The following is a 24334-nucleotide window of genomic DNA, read 5'->3' on the forward strand; positions in this document are numbered from 1 at the left end:
GGGCAGGGTCTGAACAGCTGCGTCGGCCAGGACTGACTTCCCTGGGCTCACTCAAACGCCTCCTTCCTTGTCCTTGCAGACTCCTGGCAGACCTATGAACTGGCCTTCAGAGAGACAGACAAGGAGCTGGTATCCATCACCGACAACCTTGTGGATCTAGTGTGGGGGGCAGAGAGGCCCCCTGTTCCCAGCCAGCCGATTTATGTCCTGCGGGATGAGTTCACAGGTATTCCTATCCTCTGTTTTGGTGAGGTAACATGGGCCTCGCTGTGGCTCACAGGGCTGGAAGCTTCTTCAGAAGAGAGACTACAGAGGTGGCCTATCGGGCTTAGAGCACATGCAAGAACTGCATGGAGGCTGGCTAAAAACACAGATTTCTCGGTCCTTCCCCTGAGGAGGTCATAAAGGCCTCAGAACACATTTAGAAAACCCTGGACCCAAGAGTATTAAGGCAGGAAAGGATAGGGAACAGGAATGGAGGGAACAAGGGGGTAAGAAAAATCCCTTTAAAGAGAGAAGAACCGTGACTTTCCTGGTTGGTGGAGACAGATTTGATAGGGACCCAGTCAGAGCTTTACTTCCCATTCTTCTAGTGACAGGGAACATAGATTTGTGAGCTGAACAAGGGCAGGTGGATGGAGGGAGAAGGTGGCTCAGTCTGTAGCCGTGATTTCAGCTCAGGCTTTGACTAGAAAACAAACACACAAATAAAGTTCCTGAGGAGAGTTCCAAAAGAAAAATCCAGACAATTCTAACACCAACTGCTTTGACCTTGTTGGCCCTTGTAAATCTGTCACAAAAGAACATTGTGCTCTCTGATCCTTGTAAATTGTCGACAACGTTGTTGAGTGTGACTCACGAACTCTATGAACAACAGACCTGAACCCTGTCCTATTCTGTGCCGTCCTCATCATCTCTGACACACGGGAGCCCATTGCTGCAGTCACTGTGTCAATCCATCTTGTTAAGAGTCTTCCTCGCTCACTCTCTCTCTGACCTTTCCCAGCAAGAGGCCTTTCCCCCAGGAATTGCCCCTCCTGATAACATTCCCAAAGTGTTCTTGTAAGCAGTAACTAAAATCCTAGCTGAGACCAGCCTACTGGTTCGACAGCAGGACTGTGGCCTCTATCAACCTCATCACCCTGGAAATTCTCAAGAAGCCAGTGGACTTGAATAGCATTGGGCAATCTAAGAGGCCACTTCCCACACAAGCTCCATGCACATTTCTGGTTCAGAAGGGAATCTGTAAGGCAGGAGGGATATTTCAAAAGAGCAGGTATGATGAAACATATTACAATAGCGTTATCTGTTCTGATGTAACTGGCAACTGACAAAAGTGTTTTAAAGAAATGCGCTCTGCAGAGGTTGGAACAATGGTGCAGGATTAGACAGGCTTTGTGCTGTTTTGCATCTTTTTCTCTCTCAAGTAGGAATTGACTCTCAGTTGACAGTGAAGTGGGTTTTTCAAGACTGAAAATCCCCTCTGTCTCCCTGTTTTCCATAGGGCCAGTATAGGCTGGAGATAACTCAGTGGCACCAAATAATAACAAAGGGCATAGTGCATGTACCAGGAAAGTGTCCAAAATTTTAAGATGTAGGTCCTGAAATATATGTAGAGGTGAAATGATAGGATGTCTGGGATGTGGCAGGTGTTGCAAAATCTTATAAACTCCTGAAGCTTCCTTTTATTATCATCTTTGGTTTGTGTGTGTTCAAAATGTATCATTTTGAAAGTGTTTAATACTAGAAGTAATAATAGAGAAAGTAAAGATGTATATGAAATAGTCCATTGAACTTTGAGAAACAAAAAAAATTTAGCAAATGAAACTATGAATATAAAAGTATTGTGAGTTATTTTGAAAGTATTATACATGAATTTTCCTCATTAAACTAAAACTTACTTGGAAAAAAAAAGAACAAGAAAGAAATGGACTATCCCACACTGTGTTTGCACACAAAGAACAAACTCCATCGCATGCATGCAGATGAAAAGGTCACAGCGGTGTGGTTCTGAGAAGGGGTGGGGGTGAAAGGGAAACCCCTTCCAAGGGCCTGGGTTACTCAGTTCCACAAGTAAAGGGGTGCTGAGTAGTGACTGATGATAGGTTTCAAGGAAAAGCCCTCTAGAGCCAGACTAGGCTTGAAAGTGTAAGAAAAGAGTCCAGCTTAAATGAGTTAGAGAGAAAAGAAAAAATGTGGCTTTCTCCTTAGCCATCCACTGGCAGGTTTTTAAGGTAGGAGGAGATGGAAGGGAGAACCTGAAAAGTTAGTTACTCGAAGATACTTTGTATTCATCAGACAAATAGTCAAAGAGAAACGTGCAAACTCCCACAGAACTTGAAGCGGCCATGCAAAGCAAAAGAAGCCACACACTTGGATGAGGTAATTTAAATGTTTGGATGAGGTCATTTATATGAAATGTCCAGAAACAGGCAAGCTCCGAGAGACAGAAAGCTTGCTGGATGCTGGGATTTGAAGGGAGAAACTCTGGTAGTGTAGTGCATTTTGTGTTTTACTGCTCACTTAAAGGTCAGTGGTTCAAACCTACTGGGCTGCTCTGAGGGAGAAAAATGAACAATCTCTTCCTGTAAAGTCCCAAGGTAGGAACCCCAAAGGGGCAGTTCGATTCTGTCCTATAGAGTCACTGTGAGTCTGAATTGACTCCACGGCAGTGAGTCTTAAGTGAGGTGGAATGGAGAATGACTGCTAATGGGTGGGTACTGGATGATCAAGAAAGTGAATATATTTTTAGAAAAATGAATCCACTCTACTGAATTGCTAAGTGAACTATAACTCATAGCAACCTTATGAACAATGGATCCAAAATTGCCCTGTTCTTCACAATCCTCAGGACCTGTGATGTGCTCGAGCCTGTTGTCACAGTCATCGCGGAGGGTCTTCCTCTCTTTGACTCTCCACCTTCCCCAGCATATCTTTTTCCATCGACTGGCCCAGATGAAATGTCCAAAGTATGTGAGGTGACATTTCACCAACTTTGCCTTTCAGGAGCCCCCTAGTTGGACTTCCTCCAACACAGATTTATTTGTTCTTTTGGCAGTCCAGTCTGTTCTCTTCTGCAACAACACAATACTAAGGCATCAGTTCTTCTTCTGTCATCCTTAGTCATTGTCCAACTTTCAGACGCGAATGAAGCAATTGAAAAAACTGGGACTTGGATCAGTCACACCTTAGTCTTTAAACTGACATCCTTGCTCTTTAACACTTGGAGAGGTCCTTGACAGCAGCTTTGCCCAACGCAATGTGCCTTTTGATTTCTTGACTGCTTTCACCATGAATGTTGATTGAGGATTCAAGGAAAATGAAGTGACTGATAACTCCAATCTTTTCTCTCTCTAACAATGTTACCTATTGATCTAGTGGTGAGAGATTCTGTTTTATTGATGTTGAGATGTCATCCATATTGAATCCATACGATCCATCTTTGATCTTCTACAGCAAGTGCCTCAGGTTCTCCTTGCTTTCTCAGCAAGCAAGGTTCTGTCACCTGCGTAATGTAAGTTGCTAAGTTTTCTTCCAATCCTGATACTACATTCTTCTTCATAAGTTCAGCTTCTCGAATGATTTGCTCAGCATATGGAGTGAATAGGTATGGAGAACATACACAACCCTGATAACGCACACCTTTCCCAATTTTAAACTATGTACTGTTCTGTTTGCACAGCTGCTTCTTGGTCTATGTATAGGCTTTGCAGGAGCACAATTATATACTTTAAAACAATACATTTTCTTTTACGTGTCTTATACCACAATAATAAAGGAATCAAAATCCACCTTAGAAGAATATATCCTAGCCAAAGCTTTGTTTCTTGTTAAATAGTTATATCTATATGCATACAGTAATTTTAAATTGCCACCAAATCATCATATATGCCAATCAATGAGCCCAACTAAGTCCCTGGGTAGTGCAAGCAGTTAAGCGCTTGGCTGCTAACCAAAAGATTGAAGGTGCCAGCCCACCCATAGGTACCTCAGAAGAAAGGTCTGGCAATCTACTTCCAAAAAACCAGCCACTGAAAGTCCCATGGAACATAGTTCAGATTATACACACATGCGTGAGGTCACTATGACTCAGAAATGACTCGATGGTAACTGTTTGTTTGGGGTGTTTGGGTTTTTTTTGTGGGTTCCACTAGGATTCTTACTGCTTATGACCTCCAGCCAGCATATTCCTCACCCTGCCTGTTTATACACGGGGGCTTGTGGTTATAAAAATAATGGGACTCTTAAATAAATAGTGTTTAAGTAGAAGGCAAAGGGAAAAAATGAAAACCATAGTCCCAGAACTGGAATCCAAGCATGCGAGAAAGAATAACTCAGTGGCGTAGCTAAAGGACAGGTTTGAGAACTGCTGTGTCCGTGCACGTTACTTGTAAGTCTTTGACAAGGCCCTTGACTCTTCTGAAGCCTCTGTTTCTTTGTGCAAACTGGGACAAGTCAGGTATAAAATAATGCGCACGACGTGTTTCGTCCAGTCTAAATAAGCATTGGAGTTACTGCAGGGCAAAGGCTTAAACGAGGTCGCTGTCTTATCCTTTTGCTTGTGAAAGTGAACCGCTCTCCTGATATCTGTTCCACATGCTTAATTATTGGCCAGAAACTTAAACTAGCCTTACTACATGTCCAGGAGTTACTGAGTGGTAAAAATGATTACATGTTCAACCACTAGCTAAAAGGTTGGCAGTTCAACACCCTCTCTCCCCTACCCCCAAGACACCTTGGAAGATTGGCCTTTTGAAAACCTAGTCTTAAAATGCTATCAGACAGCCTCCTTTTCCATGTGGCCATAAGAACTTGATAGTACTTAATAACAGCAGTCAAAATATGTCTTCCTTGAGCATTAGGCTCCTTTAAGACCAATCTGTGTTGTTGTTAGGTGCCGTCAGGTTGACTACATGACTCACAGTGAGCCTGTGAATGACAGATCAGGACCTTGCCCTCTCCTGTGCCATCTTCATGATCTCCGTCAGGCTCAAGGCCATCTCGTGGATGGTCTTCCTCTCTTTCACTGACCCACTATCTTTCCCAATGTGGTATCTCTCCGTTCCTCTTGAAGATATACCCAAAGTAGTGAGGGAAGCCCTCACCATCCTTCCTCTAAGGAGCATGCTGGTTGCACTGTGTCCAAAACATATTTGTTCTTTCTTTTGACAGCCCATAGGATAGTCTTTCCCAACCAACACCACAATTCAAAGGCATTCGTCCTTCTTTAGTTCTCCTTAGCATTATTGTTCAGCGTGTCAGATATTTCCTTAAGAGGTTTTTCGACTCAATTGAGATACATCCCAGGTCATATTTTGGTTCTTGTGGACTTGTTTGTCATTTTCTTCAATGTCTATTTGAACTGACACAGGAGAAGCTCATCCACACAACTCAAAGAATGTAATCAATGTCCCTAAATGACACATGGGGAAACTGCAGAACTGGCATATGTCCTGTTGTGTAGATTCAGCAAACATCAGAAAATAAATTAAAAAGTTTAAAATCCTGGGGTCGCCATGAGTTGGACTTGACTTGGTGACAATTAATAACAACAACAACAACAATTGGCCCAAGATCCTGTGTACCATACAAATAGTATTTCATGTGACCATGATATCAATCTCATAGAGGTAAACACTATTATAATCCATCCTTATTTCACAAATTAGCAAAATGAGGCACAGAATATTTGTACCCCATTATGAAAATGACACCATTTATGCTAAATACAAGCCATCAGAGCTCTCTAATTAAAAGCTAGAGGGAAAGAAATATACAATGTATTTGCTTTGAAGTATAGAACTTGAAACAGTGGGTTTTCAGAGACAGTAAAACTCACGGAAGGAGATTGTCCATCCTTCTCCCATGGAGCAGGTGATGGATTCAAACACATGCCTCTGGGATTACAGTGCAGCTTCTTACCACTAGGCTACCAGAGCTCCCTCATTAAAAAGTAGGGGAAAGGAAATATATGGTGCGTTTGCTTTCAAAGGCATTAAAGAACTTTGGTTAAGCCAGAAGCAGAAATGTTCGTTGCATCAGAGAAAAGGGACTAGGTCGTTCAAGGTCAAGGAATATTTTTCTTGTTCCTTTTATAATTTTGACGCACGTGAGCTACTAGAAAAGAAATTAAATTGACATTAAAAGAAGCTAGGGGAAACTGAGACACAGAGAGGTTAAGTAACTTTCCCAAGGTTACCCAGCCTGTGATGCAGAGCCCAGATTTGAACCCAGTCTGGTTCCAGAGCCCATGATGCCTTTAACAACTATACAAGTGTTGTTGGAAGAAGGGGTTCCACTGCTTTTCTGAGTCTCCCTCTAGGTGGGGCCAATAGTCTGCCCTTCACTGCTAACGTTGGCAGTCCAAACCAGCCCTAGCAGTACCAAGGAAGAAAGGCTTGGTGATCTGCTTCTGTGAAGACTACAACTATGAAAACTCTGTGGACAAGTTCTACCCTGTAACACGTGGGGTCTCCACGGGTTAGAATTGAGTCAGTGGTGGCTAACGACGACACCAAGGGATCCCTTCTCGAAACAGAGAGCCAGAGGGATGGTGTGGAGGGGTGTGTGTCCATGATGCATTCTTTGAGCTGCTTTACTTCTAGGGAGCACCTGGCAGGAAAAAGTCTCTGACATCCGCCGCCAGATGCAGAAGCATCACAAGGCCCCGACGGCTGTCCTCCTGTCAGCGCTTGATGAGACAGCCTGTGAGTATGGATTTATGGACACAGGTGGTCCTCCAGCCCCTAAACCTCGTGGGCTTCCCTAGAAACAGCCCTGCACCCTCGTATTTATGACAGTTCTGTGGTCATGACCTGTGGGAACTAAGGTTCAGAAGTGTATAGAATAAGGAAGAAGCCAGGGGAAAGTGGGGCCAGCCTACAGGCCACCAGAGAAGGGTGGCAAAGTGCTTCTGTCCCATTAAGGATGAGAAGAGCCACAAACACCTCCCGGCTGCCTGGCCACTTTACCAAGCACTCATGCACCCAGTTTATCACCCAAGCATCCCTACTCTTTCCCAGCATGTCCCAACAGGGCTCCTTACCTGACCTTGATGGCTGGATTTTGAGAATTGTGGGGACCCACTGAGACTGCCTGCTGATGAGTTAACCCCACCATTTTTTGGGAGGGGAACCCACCAGCTGCTCTGTGGGCGAAAGATGGTCAATCTCCTCCCTTGCAATTGAAAGCCTCTGAAAACCTACTGGAGGGTCAGTTCTGAGTCTGTTCTCACTCGAAGGCAGTAAGTTGAGTAAGAGGGGGGAGCATCCTCAGTCTCACCAGCTCCTCACAGACACTGAAAAGCGCTCAGAGGCAGAAGATGCAGGTGTGCTGCTGGGGAGTCTTTTGGGGACAAAGCCAGAAATGCTCACACAGAACAATTCTCAATAGTCCATCAACTCTGCTCCCAGGGCTTTTCAACCTTCGCAGCAGCGACATCCCATACAACCCCTTCTTCTACTCCTACACGCTGCTCACCGACTCCACCATCAGGTACAGCGTTATTGTCATGCCCTGCTGACATGGAGCTACTCCAACTCCCCCCTCCTCTCTAGCCAGCCACTTACCCCACCCAGCTGCAGCTTTGGGGCTGTCTGTGAGCTTGGTGCCTGCCCTCAGCACCACCCCCCTGGAAGCTTCCAAAGTCTACTCCTGACCCCTTGACCCTTGCTGTACTTGTGCCCCAAGTCTGCTTGGCTTGGCTTCCTGGTGCTGGCTTCTGGGGGGCCTCCAGGTGCAAGGGACCTCTGCTTCTCATCATTGGCCCCGCCCCTGGCCCTGTACGGAATCTGGGTACCTGTTGCCCTTACAAAGTCCTCAAGACCCTTCTCGTCTTCCCTGCCCACCTAGGCTGTTTGCCAACAAGAGTCGTTTTAGTTCTGATACACTACAGTCCCTCAACTCCGGCTGCACGGGTGCCATGTGTGTGCAGATTGAGGACTACAGCCAAGTCCGAGACAGCGTCCAGGCCTACGCTGCAGGGGATGTGCGCATCTGGATTGGGACCAGCTTCACTACATATGGCCTCTATGAAGTGATACCCATGGTAAGCTGCCAGACCCAGTCAGAGCCAGGCTCCCTTCCAGCCCTACTGAGTCTCCCCCTAAAATGAGACCAAAGACCCTTGACCATTCCGTCAATAGAGATATCAGTAGTTGTGCAGTTAACTCCATAGAGGCCCCATGGAGAGACAAGAGGAGAGGAAGCAGGTATGTCTGTCCCTAGCGAGAGCTGACAGATTGTCAAGGGTATGTAACCGATCCTGGGGGAGGCCTTGGGATCAACTTCTGTTTCTTTACCTGTAAACTGGTACTAAAAGTCCCAGACTCATAGCAGTGTCCTCTAGGAGCTTAAAAGGGGAGAGTGTAGTTGAGACATGGCAGCTGGTAAACAGAAGACACTTCACAGATGGTGGCTCTTAGGACATGTGTGGGGAATTTACAGTTAGAACAACCCACTGATGAGTGCCCACTGAGAGAGTTGAGTGATGGGGTGGAGAGGAGGCATGAACACCCTCTCAGGCATAAACACCCTCTCAGGCATAGTGATGTTTAAAGGATTGTAAAAGAATGTGGCTGGCATGGGGACAGGCTGCGTCTGACCTCCACTAACTCCTCAAGGGGGATTAGTCCCCACGAACAACATCCACACCACAGAATTTATTCTTATGAGATCAGACATGCCCCTACAACTCTTGATACCTACTTCTACTAATTCTAACACCACCTGTCTCTTCCAGGGCTCTCACTACTCTTAGTCCACTAGTCCGTTGCAATGGTCACACAGAACTCATAGACCATAATCATGATTGCAGGATTTATTAGGGAAGTTAACAGGTTACAGGTAAGGTTGGAAACAGGACACAGTTCTTCAGTCAGGACAGCTTCTCATGCCACCTTTCAGGCCCTTTGGCCTTCAGGCTTGTAGCTTTAGGCGAGCGTCACTAAGCTCTCTTAACCCTGTCAGTCACGGCATCTCCCCACCTCTTCCCACTCTATTCCTCCATTAGGCTTGCTCGAAGGCCCTGGCTCTGGTTCTCCGGGACAGCAGTCCCCAGTCTGCTCTGTCTCACAGGACTCTTGTTTTCCATTGTTGCTGCTGCTGTTCTCTTCTAGGTCCCAGTCTAAGGAGTGCAGGAATCCCTAGTCGATATGGGCACACGCTGCAGTCTGCGTTGTTTCTTTCTTGCAAGATTCCCATTTTCTGCTGCTGAACCTGCAGGATGGCAACACTAACCCATCCCGTCATTAGCAGTCTACATACCTTGTTTGCATGTTTCCAAAGATACTATCCATGTCAATCACATCATTAGCGTAGCCCCATCCAACCATGTAACACAACGCAAAGCTGATACAGCAGGGCAGCTGTTTTGAAATAGCAGTCTACACCACAATGGCCAGGCAGGCAGTGCCAGGTCAAGGGAGCCTGGTCATTCCCTGCTGGGCAATACCCTTTCCTCTGGTGCTGCAAATCTTTTCCAGTCTTTTACTTGCAGCTTTGCTCACTGCCCCACCATCCAGGAAGGCTTCCTGGATTCATGCTGCTCTGCTTGGTGACTCACTCCCTGCCACTGCATCCCACCAGTGCTCTAGGGGGTGGGTTCCAGTCTGGGAAGGTGCTTCAACGCCACCTCTTCATCCTCCCACTTTCCTCTCTGCCTTTGACAGGAGAAGCTCGTGGCTGAGTCCTACTCCCCTGTGATGGTAACGAAGTCGGTGAAAAACAGCAAGGAGCAGGCCCTCCTCAGGGCCAGCCATGTAAGTCGGCCTGCAGACAGACCAATGTGCAGGGCGAGAAAGGGAATCCTTCCGGTGCATCCTGAGCAAGACCTGCAACGAAACAGAGACATGGACACCAGACTCCTGGGCAACCCCCCTGCACCTCACCCCTTACACACAGAATTGGGGCTGTTGTTAGGTGCCATGGAGTTGGCTGACTCATAGTGACACCTTTGTTTTTGTTTTAAATTTTTATTTTCTTTTATTATTTTATTTGTGTGTACCGTCAAATAGGATCTGACTGGTACAGGAGCAGATTGCCCCTCCTTCTCCAGCAGAGCATCTGGTGGATTCAAACCATGTACCTCTGGGATTGCAGTGAAGCTTCTTACCACTAGGCCACCAGAGCTCCCTCCTTAGTGACACTTTGTACAACAGGACAAAGCCCCACTTGGCCCTGCACTGTCCTCACAGTGGACTGTGCGTGCGCTCACGTTGTATGCACTGTGTCAATCTATCTCAGTGAGGGTCTGCCTCTGTTTCTGTTGATCCACTTTTACCAAAGGAGCCCAGGTGGCAGAGTGCCTAACATACCTGTCTGCCAACTGGAAGGTGGTTCCGATCTGCAAGCCCTTCCAAGGGAGAAAGATAGAGCTTCTCCTCCCGTAAAGATTTACATCCTCAGAAATGTGACGAAGTGATCACTGTGGGTTAGAACTGACTCAACAGTGGTGGGTTTACGCTTCACCAAGTGTGATGTCCTCTTGCTAACTTGTCCAAATACAATGGTTTAGCACCTGGGCCCTAGAGCTGGGGTCTGTGAGTTCAAACCCCAACTCCATCCACTGCTTCAAGTGGGTTCAACTCTTTGGTCCTTGGTTAGCTTATCCATAAAAAGGGGGTTGTGACATTAAACGGTGGCACAGAGTTGCTGTAAGGAGTAAATGAGCGAAAACACTGCTGGTACATTCGGTGTTGAGTCAGGTAATTTCCATGCCCCGCCGAGGAGATGACTCACATTGTTTAAAGTTGTTGTTAGGTGTCATTGAGTGGACTATGGCTCATAGTGACCCTATGAACAACTCCTGTGGCAATCAGGATTGTTATTTGCTGTCAAATCAATTCCAGTTCACGGTGACCCTAGTGTTTCAGAGTAGAAATGTTCTCTGGGGATTTCAAGGCGGTACTCTCTATGTAAAGGTGAGCCCTTGGTGACCTAGTAGGAGAAGCATTCAGCTGCTAGCCAACAGGTCAGCATTTCAAACCCACCATCCACTCTATGTGGGGAATAGATGAGGCAGTGTCCTTCCATTAAGATGTATAGCCCTGAGAATCCCCAAGGGGGCAGCTCCACTCTGTCCTACAGGGTCGCTAAGAGTTAGAATTGACTCAGTGGCAGTGGGCTTTGGGTCCATCTTTACAGAAGCAGGTTGCTGGGCCTGCTTGCCTTCTGAGGCACCTCGAGGTGAGTTTAGACCGCAGACATTTCAACTAGTGGTCACGTGCCTGAGCTTTTGCACCATCCAAGGATTCCTTGGGGGGGGGGGGAAGAATCAGGATAAACCACATTGCCTTTTAAAATTTCATCTTATAAAAAAATTGTAAACATATATTGTTGTTGTTGTTAGGTGCCATCTACTCAAGTACGAACCATAGCGACCCTATGAACAAAAGATCTGAACCCTGTCCTGTCCTGCACCATCCTCACACTTCCTGACACATTAGGGCCCATTATGGCAGTCACCTTGTCAATCCACTGGTCGAGGGTCTTCCTCTCCTTCACTGACCTTCCACCCTTCGCAGCATCACGTCCCTCTCCAAGGAACAGCACTCCTAACAACATGCCCAAAGTATGTGAGGTGAAGCCTCATCTTTGCCTCCAAAGAGCACTCTGGCTGCACCGTCTCCAAGACACACTTATTTATTCTTCTGGCCATATTCGGTGCTCTTCTCCATCGCCACAGCTCAAAGACATCAATTCTTTGTCTGTAGTTAGGAACCTCTCCGAATTATTGAGGAGTAATGATGTCAGGTTGAGGACTAAGGTGTGTCTGATTCAGGCCATCATCCTTCTAATCACTTGCTATCCCTCTGAGAGCTGGACAATGAATAAGGTATGTTGCTATGTGCCATCAAATCAGGACCAACTCACAGCTGACCCTCTAGTGAGTTTTCAGAGCAGCTGGCAGATTTGAACCACATTACTTTGGGTTGACAGTGCAATTCCTTACCACTATGCCACCAGAGCTCCTTTATAAACATATAAGAAAGTAAAAGAGTAGCGTCATAAATGCCCAAACACCCATCAGCCCAATTCAAAAGCCATCAACTCATGGCCAACTTAATTTCCCCTTCATCAAAGTGCATTTGCAGATCCTGTGTTTCTTCCTCAATACTTCAGTATCTCTAAAAGGTAGGACTCTCTGAGAAACATAGCTGTAACACTGCAGTCATAAATACAAACATTAACAAGAATCCCGTAACACCGTCAACTAGACAAGAAAGTGTTTGTGGTTTTCAAGCTTCAGCCCCCAGGTCTTCAATATCCCTGAGCTCGCACTTCAGCCTAGTTCTCTCCTTCTCCCATTTCCAGGTGCGGGACGCCGTGGCCGTAATCCGGTACTTGGTCTGGCTGGAGAAGAATGTGCCCAAAGGCACAGTGAACGAGTTCTTGGGGGCGGAGAGGGTGAACAAGCTCCGACGGTAAAGAACTATCACTGTCCTTTTGGTGTGGGAGTGGGAGCGGTGGCGCAGGAGTCCTTGGGTAGTGAAATGGCTAAAGTACTGAGCTGCTCACTTAAAAGTTGGAGGTTTGAGTCCACCCAGAAGCACCTGGGAAAAAACAATTTATATTCTACTTCCAGGGGAAAAGAAAAAAAATATCTGCTGTTCCATACAAAATCACTGTGGGCCACAGGTCCACTCTGAGGCTCATGAGGTTAGAAGGAGTCAGAATCTTTTTTTTTTTTTTCAGTTGTGCTGCATCTCTTCCTTATCTGAATTGGTCCTACTCTGCATGGGTTTTTGGGTTTTTTCTTTTTTACATAGAGTTAAAATTTATTAGAATTGTATCTTTTATGCATTTTCTAATCCAAGTATCAACATCACACTAGAGTTCTTTATAAACTACTCTGTATGCACTATGAGACAGCTCTAAGTGGCAGAGTCTATAATTGGTTAAGCTGCTAACTGAAAATTGACATTCTTTGAATGATTCAAATCTACCATCAACTCCACAGGAGATAGACAATCTCCTTCCATGCAGTGAAAACTAGAGAGTCAACTATGAGAATGTTGTGACTCGACAGCAGTGAGTTATATGCATTGATTATCATATAACACACCAGAACCTAGTGCTTCTCTCTTAAACAGTTATGACTAAAGTACAAACGGGAAGAAGCGACAGTTGACATCAGAGAGCGTTTAAATACAGTAATCAGAATATACAGTGGGCCCATGGAAGCATTACTGTATTAAAAGAATGTCATCCTTTGACTTTTATACTGACTATCAAGAATACAATCCGTGCTCGCTTCGGCAGCACATATACTAAAATTGGAACGATACAGAGAAGATTAGCATGGCCCCTGCGCAAGGATGATACGCAAATTCGTGAAGCGTTCCATATTTTTTATTCTACTTTATTAGCAAAAAAAGGAATACAATCCATTTTTTAAAAAGATAACCCTCTTCCCAATTATACAGCTAATGCAAGATCACTGCCATTTTATGAAAAGCCAGTTATAGATCAGATTTTTAAACTTTCTGAAAGCAGACTGTGGTATGTACCAGTTTTCCTTTTTTAAAAAAAATTAGTACATCTAATGTATTTTATTTTCTTTTTTCTTTTCACTAGTTTATTTACAAAATTCTAATACAAATTTGAACAAATTCTTTCCATTTCCCTCACCCCCCTCACCCATCAAATTATGCAACCCCATGATTAATCCCCACTCCCCCCCAGCACATCCTCATCCCTCAGCTTCCACCCTCTCCCACCCCTCCTGGATCCCTATACTCATTCTACAATAATGGTCTTATACAATATTTATCCTTGTGGGACTGAGTTCATTCACTCAGTATAAAGCTCTCCAGTCCCTCCCAAGTTAGGTAGTAATTTACAAAATCATTGCTCCTGCATGCTGCATAGTATTCCATTGTGTGAATGTACCATACTTTCTTAATCCATTCATTTGTGGTTGGACATTTGGGCTGTTTCCATGTTCTTGCGATGGGGAGTAATGCTGCTATGAACACTGGTATACAAATCTCAGTTCTCATTTTCTCAGGGTATAGTCCTAGTAGTGGAATAGCTGGATCATATGGAATTTTTCTGTGTTCAGCTTTTTGAGGAAGCACCATACTGCCTTTCAGAATGGTTGCACCATTTTACAATCCCACCAACAATATATTAGAGTTCCTTATATTTATTTTATTTTATACTGCTTTACATACAAAATTCCTATACATTGTGTTACATTCATATACATTGTGTTTCACACATTCCTGCCTTCCTTCGTTTACATTGTAATTCATACGATCATTCCCATAGTATTTTATAAAATTAATCACCATTGGTCTATGCCTGCTATCACCCTATCCTTTCAGATTCCCATTGGATCTTTTCTAATTCCTTCACCCTTGCCCACCAAACACAGTCCAAACGTCCATCCAACGATGACTGGATTGAGACATTGTGGTACATTCATACGATGGAATACTATGCAGCAGTCAAGAGCAACAATTTAAAAAAACACTATATCACATGGGAGAGGCTAGAGAGCATTACGTTGCATGAACTAACTCGGACTCATAAGGACAAGTACTTACTGCATACTGCATAAGCCCATTATTGTAAAAACAGAAGGATAACTAGTAAGATGTGCATACAAATCCAAAGGAGGAAGGGAAGGGAGCGGGTGAAATCACAGGGTGTCAGGCAGAATCAATTTTGCAGTCTGTTTGGTTGTGTTCTGTAGCAGCCAGGGAAGGTGGGAGGAAGCATTGGTTTTCTTTGGTTATCCTATTTAAGAAGGAAGACAATTTCTTGTGTATTTGGGGAACTCTCTGGAACAAGAAGTAATCAGTTCTTGGGTAGTGGGAGAGTCAATGCCCACTTAAAGTGGGACAACTTGAAGGGCTATGACTCAGCAGCGCCCCCTGGTGTCAGTTTCAGACATGGATTGGCTCTCCCTGGGGAAGGCTGACAGGGTTCTCAGGGTCAACTCTGCCCCTGAACCACATCAGACTATCATGTTGGGGACAGAACCCACTTGGTCTAGACTGTGGAAAGACTGCAGGTTAGAGATGCCTTGCTCAGAGAGCAGTGTGCAATATGTGGGCCTTGGCTTTCCCATCTGTGAAACAGAGGTGAAGAGGGAATAATCTATGTCCACTGCACCTTCTTTCTCTGACGTGGAGTGCTCTGTGACAAGATGGGGCTTGGGGAGATGGAAACAGGAGGTGAGGCTGAGGGGACTAAGTCAAGTCAGCTCTAGAGCGAGTCCCTAAGCTCCACTGCTCTGCTCGGAATAGTCACTCATTGTTCCCTGTTCCTGCCTGTGCCCTCCAGTGAGGAAGTCTTCTCCTCAGGACCCAGTTTTGAGACCATCTCTGCAAGTGGCCTGAATGCCGCCCTGGCCCACTACAGGTACCTCAAGAGAAAGAATTTTCTAGAGCCCTGTGGAGGGGAGGGGGAAGGAATGCTCTGGGACTATTTCCAGTTTAAGGCCTTTAGCACTGTGAGGACTGGGGTGGGGTCAGGCTGGAGCTCAGTCTGGGGTTAGAAGTCTCTTAAAAATGATAAAGCCTAAGTGCAACAATGAATGACTGGAAACCCTAAGTCTCCTTAAACTTTCATTAAATTAATTTTTTAAAAAATGATAAAGTCTGAGAGACCTATTCCCCTCCAAAAGCCTGCAACTTGGAGAGCACTTGGAGTCGAAGGATCTGGAAGGGAGGCAGAGATATGCTTGGGTGCTTTTCCTCAGCATGCAGTCAGTTAGTTAGTTATGTTAGCTAATTCTTTTTTATTAATAATAATAATAATAATAATAATAATAATTTTAATGAAAGTTTACAGAGACTTTGGATTTCTATTCATTCATTGTCGCACTTTTCTCCCTGCCCACCCCAGTTAGCTAATTCTTAAAGTTTACAAGCACCTGTAGAGAAAGACCTGTGCCCTCAGCCTGACCGGCCATAATGGGCCCCAGAGGTGGGTTAGCCAGATGTTTGTCCTCAAAAAACAAATGCCTGAAGACTTGATGAAATTAGGAGCGACATGGAGGGGCTAGGGGGTGCCAAGCTGGCCAGATGCCTCCACCTGGCACAGGGACATTAGGGAGAGGGTGAATGCTCCCCAGGGGATGGCCTAGCGTGGTCCAGAATTCTCTCCCAAGCTCCCCTAGCCCTGCCCAGCCCCTTCTCACCAGAGAGCAGCAGGGTAGGTCCTCTGTACTACCAACTCTTGCTTCTCAGCTTCACTCTCAGGGGGAATTTTTAAACATATCAATGTTAAGTCCAGGCCTCCCTTTCTGTGGCCTAGCTTTACAGGTCCCCTCTGCTCTTGGAGAAAGCCGACAGGAAGTTCTAGAAAGAGTGCTGGCCTGAGGCTATAAGACCTGTGTGTAGGCCCTCTGCATCCCTCCTCACCTGCGGGATCTCTCATATGTCCCTTTGGTCCCGTGGGCTGGCCGCTCCTTATGTAGGAAGTGGCTGGACTGGACAGTCTCTACGAGGTCTTCTGGCTCTTGCCTTCTGGGCTCGTCCCTTTAGCTCCTCTCTGGGGACCAGGTCCTTGCTCTGTGGGGTCCTGGGAGCCTACCGGCAGGATAAATGGGCTTGAGCTGAGGACTCTAGCAACAGAAGTGGAATGGCTACCTAGAGGCCTCTGGGAGATACTGACTTCCAGAATGGGTTAACTAGGAAGCCACCCCCAGGGGTAAGGAGCTTGCTTCTCTGCTGTCACTCAGGAGACCCACCCTAACCAGGGCCTTTCTCAGCTTTCCCTCTCCTCTCCAGCCCCACCAAGGAGGTGAACCGCCAGCTGTCTGCCAACGAGGTTTACCTGCTGGATTCTGGGGGACAGTACTGGTACGTTCTCCCCAGCCCTGCCCCAGCCCTGCTGTCTTAGCTCAGATACCCAGGTACCAAGCCCATCAGCTGGGCCAAGAAAGGCCAAGAGCCTGCTCATGCTTTCCTGCCTGGGAAAAGGCAAGGCCTAGATCACATACGCTCTAAATAATCTTCCTATGTCTACACTGGTGGGATCAGATGAGCTCTAAACAGTCTTCCCATGTCTATACTGCTTGGGAGACCTTGAGTGATGCAAACCATCTAGCAATCAAGTGCTACATAAAAAGCAGGTGCTATGAATCCACTCAGAGGAGCCACAGAAGAAAGGCCTGGCAATCATCTTCTAAAAAACCAGCCACTGAAAACCCTGAGGATCACAGTTCTATTGTAGCACACAAGGTCACTGTGAATCGTCGACAGTAGCCGGTCTGAATCCCTTCGTGGAAGAAACACACAGAGACCAGAATAGGGAGTAGGGTGTGCTGCCCATGCTATGCCTGTGTGAGAATTAGGAAAACTCTCCTTCATCTAGGAAAAGGGTTTGCTAGGTTTGCATATTACTGCACAGTCTGAACAACCACACTCGGGGCCCACCAGGCTGCAAAGACAGGTGCCCGTCTTCTCACCCATTCATGCATGCCCTGGACACAGCCCATACACCACCTGCCCTGTGCACACTCCCCAAACCCTCCCCTACTCCGCAGGTGAGGTGACAAGACAGGTTGGGGCAGCAGAATCAGGCCTGTGAGAAGCAGCCTCTGGGGACGTCCAGGGCACATCCACTAATGTGGCTATGTGTGAGACGAGAGCCATGTGCACACTCTTCTGTGTACACACACATGAGTGGGGCCTTAGGTAGGAGGGATTGCTCCCCTGCACCCAGGAAATCAAACCAAACCCACCATCATGGAGTAGATGCTGACTCATAGTGACTCCATAGGACAGAGTAGGACTGCCCGTAGGATTTCCAAGGCTGAAAAGCTTCATGGGAGCAGTGTCTCTCTTTCTCCTGCAGAGGCGCTGGTGCATTTCAACCAGAATTTGTTTCAGTCAGCAATCCAGTGATTAACCCCCTGTGTCCTTAGGGCCCCACCACCCAGGTGCTTTCACTGGTACTAGCGTATAATAAATAATAGGATCGCTTGTACAGTGTCCAACCTGAACACTCAGACGTGACCACCTAGCAGATCAAGCTAACCCTGCACCTTGTGAATGTGTGATCAGTCATTCATACCGAAGCAGAGCTGATCTGAATGATTCGTCAGATCTAAGAAGCATCTAAGGGAGCTCTCTGGTTCGAATCCACTAGCTGCTGCATAGGAGAAAAATGGGCCAACTTCTTCTGTGTGGTTTACTGCCTCTGAAAACCTGCCAGGGGGTTAGTGATGAGTTGGTCCTGACTCGACAGTACCCACCAACAATAACAACAAAAAGCATCTGAGAAGCAAGTGGACCATGAAAAACTTGGGGTGAGACAGAGGAAGGGGGTACTGGACTGATGAAGGAGTAAGCAATAGCGTTAGACTGACTCCCAGCCTCTGCCATGTGGAAGGAATCACTGAATGGTTTTAATGATTGAGTCATGTGGCTACTTATCTAAAGGTCAGAGGTTCGAACCTACACAGAGATCCCTCAGATGAAAGCTACTTTCCCAACACCAGCCCTTGAACACCCAGAGGAACACAGCTACTCTGACTCAACACAGGAGTTTGCCCAGAGTCAGAATCAACGCCATGACAACCACAAAAACTCCCTTGGAAGGGGTGAATGTACTAAAATGGCAAAGGCTCTGGACTTGATGCAGTCTGGGAGCCAGCGTGGTGGTGGTGCTCCATTTAGCAACCTTGGCTTGTGCCACGTGGCCGATGCACAAAAGGGAAGTGAATTTGTGGGGGCGTTGCTGGATCTGAGGCATGCTTAGAGCAGGGTGAGAGCGAGGAAATGGCCACCTCGCTTCCTCTTCTCTCCTTCTGAAAAGGTTGGCAAGCCTTGTGACCTGCTCCCAGGGAGGAGCTGAGGGCCCTGGGGCCATTTCTCCTCTCCCCTTGCTCCCCAGGGGGCCGCATCCCTGCAGCCCTGGCTCATTGGGAGTCGGAGTCTTTTTTGCCTTTGGCTCACCATGACTCTGAGTAACTATATTGTTGGATCAGATCCCCATTCACCCTGGCCTGTGTGGAGAGCCAGGCTTGGCTTCAGAAAGGCCCCAAGAAAGAACTGGCCTCCTGACCTCGATAACCTTCTCTGTGAAATGGGAATCATGGAGGCCACTCGGCTCCCCTTCCCCTAGAAGAGAGGGGCTGCAGAAATTGTTCTAGAAATGGTAAAGAGTGATCTGAATGAGTGGGGAGGTTACGATCATGTGATCTCTCTGGACCTCAGTTTCCCCATCTGTGAGAAGGGACAGGCTGGCCTGCTTCCCAGGGAGCCTGTCAGAAGCCTTGCTTTTAGAACTAGCTTCATCCAAGTGCATCTGGATTTACAAAACCTCCATGGAGGGAGGTTTGTGAGGTAGACACGTAAAGGAGGGAGGGATTGACAACACGGAAGTTTTGAACTTGAGAACCATGGGGATTTTGATGGTGGTAGCTAGCTTCTTCCATCTGCCCCCATCTCACCCCAAGTCCTGGCCCTGTCGTCTAAAGCCTGATGGAAACCCCAGGGCCTGAATCTCTACCCTTAAGTGTCTGGCAAAGCTGGACATGGTGGCACCCTCTTCAACAGGGATGGCACCACGGATATCACCAGGACAGTTCACTGGGGCACCCCCACTGCTTTCCAGAAGGTAAGCATCAGACCTCCAATTTCTCCTACCCACCCTCTCCCAAGGGGACCCAAGCAATCGCTCTATCCAGAGCCCTTTCATTTTAGAGGCTACAGTTTGTTGTTGTGGTTATTGTTGTTGTTGTTGTTGTTGTTATGTGCCATTGAGTTGCTTGCGACTCATAGCAACCCTGTATGTACAAGAGCCCTAAATGCCGCTCTATCCTGTGCCAACCTCACTGTCTCCAACACACTCACTCCCACCACCCCAATCACAGAATTGGTCCATCTCATTGAGGGTTCTCCTCACCTACGCCGCCCCTCCACTCTCCCAAACATGACGTCCCTCTCCAAGGATCAGTCCCTCCTTGCAACAAGCCCAAAGTATGTCAGACAAAGCTTCAGAATCCTTGACTCCAAGGAGCATTCCGGCTTCACCCTCTCCAGGACAAACCTGTTTGTTCTCCTAGCAGTCCATGGTATATTCAATGCTCTTCTCCAACACCACAGCTCAAAGGCATCAATTCTCTTTCTATCATCCCTAGTCACTGTCCAACTCTCCAATGCACATAATTGCGAAGACTATAGCCCAGATCAGGCGTACCTTAGTCTCCAGCCTGATGTTGTTGTTCTTCAGTACTCTTGAGAGATCCCTGACAGCTGACTTTCCCAATGTAATTCATCTCTTGATTTCCTGGCTGCTGGTACCAAGAGTGTTGACTGTGGCCCACACATTTTAAAACCCACTAATATCAAGTCTACTTCCACTCCTAGCAATGCTAGTGGACAAGCTTTCCCCTCTCAGTTCACCAAGGCTGTGTGTCTTTACAAGAGCAGGCTGCCTCACTATTCTCCTGCAGAGTGGCTAGGGGGTTCGAACCTATGACCTTTTGGTTAGCAGCCCCATGATTAACCTACTGCGGCTACCAGACCTCCTTCAAACTGGGACCCAGTTCCTAGTTTGGGCCATAAGGGTTTTTTTTCCTTTATGGACACCTCCAGTCTCATGTTCCACTACTGTCTTCTGTAACCCCCTGCCCTAGTCTAGCAGTTTCCAACTTGGGGAAACAAGTGGGTTACTGAGTTCTATGTACTCACTTTTTACTGAGAAGCCATTGCTATGAGGTGCCCTTGATTCAACTATGACTCATAGCAAGCCTATGGACAGCTGAGCTGAACTTTGTGCTACACTCATCATCTCTGATACATTCCAGCCCACTGTTTTCTAAAAACAAAACCAAACTGGGGCCCAGAGCAGATAAATGGTTTGCCTAAGGTCCTATCAGTATTGCTGGTGTCCAGTGCCTGTCAAGCCAATTCTGACTCATAATGACCTCATGTGTGCAGAGTAGAATGGCTCTTAAGGTTTCAAACCTGCCACCTTGAGGAAGCAGATCACCAGGCTTGGCTTCCTAGGCATTTCTGGCTAAGTCCAAACTGTCAATGTTTTGGTTAATAACCCAGCATTTCACCAATTACATGACCCAGTGACTCCTGCCCTTCGTGTTGTCAGCCTTCTGTCTTCGTATTTTGCATCTCATGGGGACAGAGGCTGTGTTTTGCTTGTCATTCTTCCACTGCATTAACTACATTTTGTCCCCAAGCCCAGCACTCCTGGTGTTTTCTCAAGGCATTCAGAAGGTCGCCAGCTTAGCGTTGGCCCAACTTATCCCAACTCAACAGCCTCATGGACACATCTTTGTTTAGATCTGTGTGCTTAGTCCTCTGCCAGGTGCAAAGGGGGCAGAAGACAGCAGCTGAGAAGGAAGGAAGGAGGACACCATGCAGGAGCAAAGTCCAGGGGTGGCAATAGGCAGGAGGTTTGTAGAAAGTGCTGCCCCACAGGAGAAGGAAGGGCAACTCATCTCGTGCCACTTACAGCCTCTGAAAACTTGCTGGAGAGTCAGCTGGGAGGCAGTTCTAACTCGATGACACGCAACAATGCAACTCACTGAGAAACTGGCAGTTTGAATTCATCTGATGAAAGTGCTAACTTGCCTTTGAGTGTCTCTGTTTGAAGCAACTTACGTGCATTGCCATACAAAATCCTACCAAAAAATCTGAGAGCTCGGTGCTGTTAGCATCCCATCCCAAATGTGGAAACTGAGGCATGGAGATGTTATAGGCACTTGCTCTAAGTCTTGGTGCTGACCAGTGCCCAAGTCAGGATTTCAGCCCATGGAGTGGGACCATCAGGCACTAGTGCCTCCTCAGTGTGTTCTAATGCTCCCTGTGGACCACCCAAGAAGCCCTGGTGGTGCCTTAATTAAAGCACCTAACTTCTAACCAACAGGCCAGAGGTTCCAAACCACCCCCTGCCGCAGGCCCCATCCAGCAGCTCTATGGCAGAAGGATGTGGCACTCTGCTTCTATAAAGATTATTCCCTCATTGATGTCTAGCCAGAACAGACTTACAGCTGATCCTTCATTGCGTTTCCGAGTCTGTAAATCTCACTGGACAAGGTTGTCCATCTCTCTCCCGCAGAGCTGCTGGTGGATTTGAACCACCAGACAAAGATGCTACCTGTGGGTAAGCAGCACAACTCCCCACAGGCTACACCACCAAAGCTTCCTTGGTAAAGAGGACAGTCTTGGAAACCCTATGGGACAGCTGGACTCTGTCCTCTAGGGTCGCCCTGAGTCACAGTTGATCACCATGGCAGTCAGTTTGTTTGGGTGAACCATCCAGGACCAAGCCCCTGTTTGGAAAAAGACTCCCGCAGCTACCTTTGGCTATCTTCCAGAACCTAGGGGGTCAACTGGGTGCGCACACACACATCTGGACCCACCCATGGGCACACATGGCTGCCCCCATGTTGCCTCTTTCTCTCCCATCAGGAAGCGTACACCCGAGTGCTGATGGGAAACATTGACTTGTCCAGACTCGTCTTTCCTGCTGATACCTCAGGTGGGTTTTGGAGAGCAGGTTTGAGCCAGAGCCTCAGGCCCTGAGTTCGCTGGACCTGGGGACACTGTGAGGAAGGCATTTGGCTACTAGCCAAAAGATCAGCAGTTTGAACCTACCTGCCACTCTATGGGAGAAATATGAGGTGGTCTACTTCTAGAAAAAGTCACAGCCTCAGAGGCCCTATGGCCAGTCCTTCTCTGCCCTGCAGGGTTACTGTGAGTCACAGTCAACTCTGTGGCAGTGGCTTTGGGCTTTTGGTTTGGGACCATTGCCCAGGGGTGTGAGCAGGGCAGGAATTTGATCGCCATCTCATCCATTATGTAGTTGAGACAATCCAGCCCAGAGAGAGAAAGTGACTTGTTCAAGGTCACACAGAGGGTTAGTGAGAGAGCCAGGCCTTGTCTCCTGGTCTCCTGCCTCCTATTCTAAGGAGGTGGGAGGATGGTTAGGTTGACCTGCAGGAAGACTGGAGGACTAGGTGCTTAAGTCTTGGCAGTTGGAAAGACTATGGAACAAAGCCTGCAGTCGGGGTAATGGGTACAAGGTTCAATATGGCAGAAAAAGTGAGAGGGCTGGTGTGACCGGGGCACAGATAATGGCGCCAGACTGGGTGCCATTGGCATCACCTTCCATCCCTTCTCTACTCTCACGTCATGTGTCATTGCATGCTTACCTGCCCCCAAATGGACGCTCTCACAAGGTACCCTGAAATCAGACTGAGGTAGCCCTGAGGCTGGAGAGGAGGAAAGGGAAATGCTGACAGCACAACCCTGAGAAGTATGCAGTAAGGTGCCCAGAAGATTGATTAAGAGCTGTCTCTCTTCCAGGGCGAGTGATAGAGGCCTTCGCCCGCAAAGCCTTGTGGGATGCTGGGCTCAATTATGGCCATGGAACAGGTCATGGCATCGGCAACTTCCTGTGTGTGCACGAATGTGGGTATCTCCTCATCACCCCATGGGGGGCTCCCCCTGTGTGTGATACCCTTCTGTGGAGGACGTAGACTATTCCACAGGTGTGGAAATGGCTAAGATCACAGAGGTACATCAATCCACCCCAGGCAGGAGGTGAAGCACCCCAAAATAAGGGAGGGGTGTTAGCAGTCGGCCCCTCTTGGTATCTGCTAGGCATTCAGAAGGGCACCAGAGAGAGGTACGTCTGGCCCAGTGACAGATTGACAGACCCCCAAGAAAGAATAGCCAGGTCCAGTATGGTGTGTACCAGACCCAGGTAGACCACGATGCCATAGAGAAGTGATGCTAGTGGTCCACCCCTCCTAGGGCCTGTTAGCATCCAAGCTGGTTAAATACAGGATTGCTGACACCAAGCCTCAATCTTCCTTTGCAGGGCCAGTGGGATTCCAGTACAACAACCTGCCCATGGCCAAGGGCATGTTCACTTCTATTGGTATGGCTTTGTGTCTCCTCCACCCCCTCCTTGCCCCAGAGCATGGCTAACCTGGGACTGCAGGCTAGGGTGTGCCAGCTTTCAGGTAGCACGCCATGCCCTGGCCCTCATGGCTACTCCAGCCCCAAATGGTGCCTTCCACCCTAACACCAAGCCCCTGCAGCCCATACCCTCTCTTTCGGCTGTTAGTTTTCACATGAACATCCAGATTTGAAGTTTCCAATCAAATGCTGGCGTAACAGAAAGATGGCCCACAGGATGATGGGCTGGTTGTAGGACTTTGGTTGGGTTCCATAGGCCTTCCCTGCTGGGCTACAAGGGAGAGAGGGTGAATCAAGGGTGTGGCTGTGGGACATCTGAGACCCAACAGGATGCCTCTGTTGAGCCATTGAACATCTGTCAAGTGGAGGTTCAGCCAAAGTCAACAGCCAGGGGGGGCCAGGCAGCAGGCCCTCCAGCCATCCAC

General features: G+C 47.4%; 1 protein-coding gene across 1 annotated transcript in view; it reads left to right on the forward strand.

Moving 5' to 3' along the window:
• XPNPEP2 (X-prolyl aminopeptidase (aminopeptidase P) 2, membrane-bound) overlaps positions 1-24334 on the forward strand; it is a 40257-nt gene that overhangs the window by 11191 nt on the left and 4732 nt on the right. Inside the window, exons 7-18 of the mRNA XM_006881785.1 lie at positions 80-226; positions 6606-6707; positions 7413-7494; positions 7852-8047; positions 9669-9758; positions 12313-12422; positions 15292-15369; positions 16743-16814; positions 19518-19578; positions 22395-22464; positions 23292-23396; positions 23809-23868. Coding sequence (XP_006881847.1) covers positions 80-226; positions 6606-6707; positions 7413-7494; positions 7852-8047; positions 9669-9758; positions 12313-12422; positions 15292-15369; positions 16743-16814; positions 19518-19578; positions 22395-22464; positions 23292-23396; positions 23809-23868 — 1173 coding nt within the window. The remainder of the gene's footprint in view (positions 1-79; positions 227-6605; positions 6708-7412; positions 7495-7851; positions 8048-9668; positions 9759-12312; positions 12423-15291; positions 15370-16742; positions 16815-19517; positions 19579-22394; positions 22465-23291; positions 23397-23808; positions 23869-24334) is intronic.

The sequence above is a fragment of the Elephantulus edwardii genome, unplaced genomic scaffold (genome assembly GCF_000299155.1).
Source record: "Elephantulus edwardii isolate Elephantulus edwardi_28Jun2011 unplaced genomic scaffold, EleEdw1.0 scaffold00016, whole genome shotgun sequence".
Taxonomy (NCBI): Eukaryota; Metazoa; Chordata; class Mammalia; order Macroscelidea; family Macroscelididae; genus Elephantulus; species Elephantulus edwardii.